The 5357-nt window shown below is 38.3% G+C and overlaps 2 protein-coding genes across 2 annotated transcripts; both read left to right on the top strand.

Moving 5' to 3' along the window:
- The first annotated feature begins 957 nt into the window (after positions 1-957).
- Positions 958-2001, top strand: LOC133557375 (histone H2B 1/2-like). The gene has a single exon (XM_061907779.1). It carries the CDS (start codon positions 969-971, stop codon positions 1341-1343), a length of 375 nt encoding a protein of 124 aa, XP_061763763.1. The 5' UTR covers positions 958-968; the 3' UTR covers positions 1344-2001.
- A 628-nt stretch (positions 2002-2629) lies between these two features.
- Positions 2630-4085, top strand: LOC133557370 (histone H2A). The gene has a single exon (XM_061907773.1). It carries the CDS (start codon positions 2785-2787, stop codon positions 3166-3168), a length of 384 nt encoding a protein of 127 aa, XP_061763757.1. The 5' UTR covers positions 2630-2784; the 3' UTR covers positions 3169-4085.
- The last annotated feature ends 1272 nt before the right edge of the window (positions 4086-5357 follow it).

Raw genomic sequence — 5357 nt, 5'->3', positions numbered from 1 at the left:
TCATTGAATAATGCTGGAAATTAAAGTGCTCACTGCTCTACAAAGTGCTCACTGGGTAATTTGGATTTAATCAAGGCTTGAACATTTCTGTTCTATCAAAAATACCCTTTTGAGGACCACTCACTATTGCATAAAGGGCTTTCACTCCGTGTGTACATGATATATATTATTATTAATTTCAGAATGACATGTCCAATCAAAAATCAGTTTGATATAATTCCAATTGTCTCTTTTTGTAACTCTTTTTAAATTCAAAGATATTTTTGCAACTTTTAAGTCTTTCTTTAGAGAATTTATATTCTTTGAAACCAGCAAGAGACAAGCACATTTGTTTCAAATTTGTTTGTATACTTTGATGTATAAATCATACGGCCATCTGTGGTTCTCACCTTCAGACGTGAACACAAATAACATTTGTATGTCCTACGGAAGAACTTTATTTCTAGCTTTGAACATCACTATTAGAGTATGCAATTCTACTATGTATTTTAGTTTTAATAATACTGACCGAATGAAGAGTGGATTTGTCTCTATATCCTACTGTAAAGATGATTCAAATTACTCGTTTCTGTGAAAGAAATAAAGGCATTATGTTGCTGTGATATGTATTTCCCCATATTTCTGCACAAAAAAAAAGGTTTTATGCAGAGATTAAACAAAATATGTATGCTATGTTTTCCATATAACAAGTCAGCTATAACAATATATAAAATATAGTTAGATTTTTTTCAATGTAATAAATAAGATTTAAGTTTAAAATATGTTATCGTTCCAAAACTTAAAAAAAATACAGAGTCGTGTCAAAGTGTACTAAAGAAGGCACTTCACTGTTCAAAACAAGAGGTATGACGTCAAGATTAGGTGGTAGCCAATCAGAAAAAAGCGTTGCCACAGTCTAATTTGCATGTAAGCGTCAATAAATACGTTGTCTTGCACTTGATGACACAGACTCGTTTTCCTTCAACACGATGCCTGAGCCAGCCAAGTCCGCGCCCAAGAAGGGCTCCAAGAAAGCCGTCACCAAGGCTGCCGGAAAAGGCAAAGGCAAGCGCAGAAAGACAAGGAAGGAGAGCTACGCCATCTACGTGTACAAGGTCCTGAAGCAGGTCCACCCCGACACCGGCATTTCGTCCAAGGCCATGAGCATCATGAACTCCTTCGTCAACGACATCTTCGAGCGCATCGCCTCCGAGGCGTCTCGTCTGGCTCACTACAACAAGAGATCCACCATCTCTTCCAGGGAGATCCAGACCGCCGTCCGCCTCCTGCTGCCAGGTGAGCTGGCCAAGCACGCCGTGTCTGAGGGCACCAAGGCTGTCACCAAATACACCAGCTCCAAGTAAAATGCTCCACTAAAGACTTTGTGGCGCCAATCAAACGGCTCTTTTAAGAGCCACCTAAATCTGCAAAAGAGTAAATTGCCTTAAATAACAACTGTAATATAATAGAAGTATGAATGATTGCCAATCTTGATCTGCTCTGTTCATGAAATCGTCTCAGTGACACAGTTGATGGGTAACACGATTCAATCAGTATCGTGTTAATTGAATATACATATGATTTGAATGAAATAGGTTTATCCCGGACATGTAATCAACCATCAACCCTGTAGTGTGATTTGATTAAGAGTTCAGATTATAAATATTTGACAAAAAGAAAAAATAGAATAAACTGAAGCCAAAATGTATTTCTGCCTATCCTATAACCAAGCCTGGGCAATTAATTTGAACTGGGGGGGCAAATATCTGATATTTAAGAAAAACTAATACAATAATGTCTGAATGCTAAAAAGATTATGACACACAGCCTTAAAAAACGGAAAGGAATTTTATTTATTTTTTACTGGAAGAAATGTCCACCGTGTACATGGAAAAAAAAGAATGTGGGATTGACTAACTATGAAGGATAAAATAAATATCGACAACATATAAATGTCACACCCCCTCTTGACTGATATTTTACAATCTAGCAAAACACAACAAAAATGCAACAAACACAGCGAAATATGAACGCAAGGTAAAAAAATAAAAATAAAAAACACCTACAATCTGATGTATCTGTTATATCACCAAGCTCTAGAACTCTGTTGTAAAAATCTCCTTCCACGTCTGTCCCTGACGCCCACATTTCAGGCTCCCCACCTACACTGCTTGGTGCCTCGTCAAAGCTGCTGTGACTTATAAGACCATAGTAACTAATTAGATGACCATATTAACTAGTATATCATGCAAAAGTGTAGATTCTAACCATTGAAATAATTTGTATAGTTCAAGACTTACTGTCGTTTGTAAACATCACTGCACATCATCGTAATGGCAGCTACAGTTTCCTTCTTGAACATCTAAAATAATTATTGTGGAATGTCCGGCGGGCCGGATTGAAAAGTTTAACGGGCCGCATGTGCCCCCCCCGGGCCTTAATGTGCCCAAAACTGTCCTATATCTTCACTGAAAATAAGATGTGATCAATATTTAGTTCAGGCTGTTGAGCCTACTAGAGATATTTATTCATCTAGTTTGTTAGTAATAGTACGTATATTTGTGTCAATATATAAATATATGTTCTAAAAACATTTCCTTTTACAGTAATAGATCATTTTGAAGAGTGCAGTATTTGGGTCTTACACATGAACTACTTAGAGAAACATCATCGCTGATTGGACAACAGTTTCCCCGACAAATCAGCCAATCACAGAGCAGCATGGGAGTGAGTATATACGCTGCTGGCAGGGCTTCGATATTCACTTGTCAAGAGGCATTGAACTACACAGTACAAATTTAAATCATGTCTGGACGTGGCAAAACCGGCGGCAAGGCAAGAGCCAAGGCCAAGACCAGGTCCTCCCGTGCCGGACTGCAGTTCCCAGTGGGTCGCGTCCACCGTCTGCTCCGCAAAGGCAACTACGGCGAGCGTATCGGCGCCGGTGCTCCTGTCTACCTGGCAGCAGTGCTGGAGTATCTGACCGCTGAGATCTTGGAGTTGGCGGGGAACGCAGCCCGTGACAACAAGAAGACCAGAATCATCCCCCGTCATCTTCAGCTGGCTGTCCGCAACGACGAGGAGCTCAACAAACTCCTGGGAGGTGTCACTATCGCCCAGGGCGGTGTGTTGCCTAACATCCAGGCTGTTCTGCTGCCCAAGAAGACCGAGAAGGCTGCCAAGAAGTAAAATACATCTCACTTATAATACCACAAAGGCTCTTTTAAGAGCCACCCACTCCTCCAGTAAAGAGCATGAAGTTTGTCAACCAATATGCAATGGTAGAGTAAAAATATAGTAAGGGATTTTAACTCATGATCAAATTTAGGAAAAATGCTACAATGCAACTTCTATTATGATCTTTTTCAACATGAGCCAGTTCACTAACTTTTCAAATGGTCACTCCCCCCCCCCCCCTATAAATGAGCTAATCCAGGGGTAGGTAAACTTTTTGACTCGGAGAGCCAGGAAATCCACATATTTTAAAATGTATTTCCGTCAGAGCCGTAAAATATTTTATCACACTAAATATAATTAAATGCATGCATTAACGGACAAGTGGTAGAAAATGAATGGTTCGCTTTTTAAGTAACACCATTAATTTAGTATAATAAGTCTCTTATTCTTTTAATAACATAATTCAAAAGCTAACTATCTGTTTTCTACTGCTTGTCCCGTACCCGGAGGGAACCTGCACAGTTACGGGGGCACACTCAAACGCCACACAGAAAGATCTCCAGCCCAGGATTGAACTCAGGACCTTGGTATTGCGAGGCACACGCACTAACCCCTGTTTTACCGTGCTGCCCATAGTAGTGTGTGTGTGTGAAATGTACTTATTGAAATATTGATGGAGTGCAGGTCTTGTTGTGAATTCAGTTTTTGAGATGCTCTGCATAGTAATTAATAAAAGTCCTTTCAAAACCAATGTTTAGGAATTTCGTCGACTAAAACTAAATTAGATGACTAACACATGACTAAAAACACATATTGGTCAAAAGACTATAACTGAAACTAAATTAAAAAGCTGTCAGAGTTAACATTGGTGAACATTGTTTTACACTCGATGTTTTTTCCTTTTAAAGACACTTTTTTTTTTTATATAATATTTGTTTGATTCAGTGGATGTCCCTGCACAATTTTTTGCACTTAAAAATGAATGTTTGTTGTAATAAATATGATTAGAACATTTTAACAAAATGTTTGTGTTCAATTACAATACAAAAAATATCTAATACTTCTTGAACAGGTGCGGTGGTAAACGGATGGATGGATTAAAAATGCATGAGAATGTTTTATATTTTGAACGTTATTTTTAACACTGTGCTTACCAGCGGAGTTATTCATTACTTATTGTGTTAAGGAATGTCAGCTGGGATTTATCTGAGCGCCAGGTGCAGTCATCAAAAGAGAACCATAGGTTCTGTACCACAGAGCTAATGTCAAACTATGTGAAGGTGACTTAGCTTGTACATGTATGGAAATATACGTACAAATATATGTATGTATTATATGGTTATGCATACACCCAATAATATAAAAATATTCACAAATGTTGTGAAAATAAAATAGAGGAATCACTTGTGGCAAAATTTAACCACTTAAACAACACCACTTACTGGCCAACTGTAGCTCTTTCTGATGCATCACATTATTCACTCTATGGTTCTTGGAAATAAATAATCATGGATGACAAATGTATGACCAGGTAAGCATGCTACATAAAACAATACCTATGAAAACAGATGTTTATGTGTTTTCCCATCATGGTAGTAAAATGGCAGGATGTGTGACATTTTTGTGGAACTTGACACTGATGATGTACAGACCAGGATCTTTTTTTACATTTTTATTTTGTTTATTTCAATAGTTTTTGGTTTCAAGCCGATCCTTTTCAACACAAACTCTCTTCAGAATAGTCCTTATTGTCATTGACCAGTAAATGAAGAACAACATTGACTACTCCCTCCCCAAGGCAGTCAGGAAAAAATTAAATGATACATAATTAGTTTTTGAACATTGGGGACGGCGTGGCGAGGTTGAGAGTGTGGCTGTGCTAGCAACCAAAGGGTTCCTGGTTCAATCCCCACCTTCTACCAACTTCATCACGTCCGTTGTATCCTTGAGCAAGACACTTCACCCTTGCTCCTGATGGGTCCTGGTTAGGGCCTTGCATGGAAGCTCCCACCATCAGTGTGTGAAAGGGTGAATGTGGAAATAGGTAGAAAAACGCTATACTAGAATAACTCATTGTTAATTTATTGAAAAGTTCACATATTGAAGCAATGATAAGACTATAATAAACAATATACAATTAAATGATGGGTTCAGCCTCAACACAGAGTCAACATTCTTATAGTGATGTACAGTGATTAGAA

This window comes from Nerophis ophidion, linkage group LG08, assembly GCF_033978795.1.
Source record: "Nerophis ophidion isolate RoL-2023_Sa linkage group LG08, RoL_Noph_v1.0, whole genome shotgun sequence".
In the NCBI taxonomy this organism is placed as follows: Eukaryota; Metazoa; Chordata; class Actinopteri; order Syngnathiformes; family Syngnathidae; genus Nerophis; species Nerophis ophidion.
Note: the sequence above shows the minus strand (reverse complement) of the source record. Positions and strands in the feature narration are given on the sequence as shown.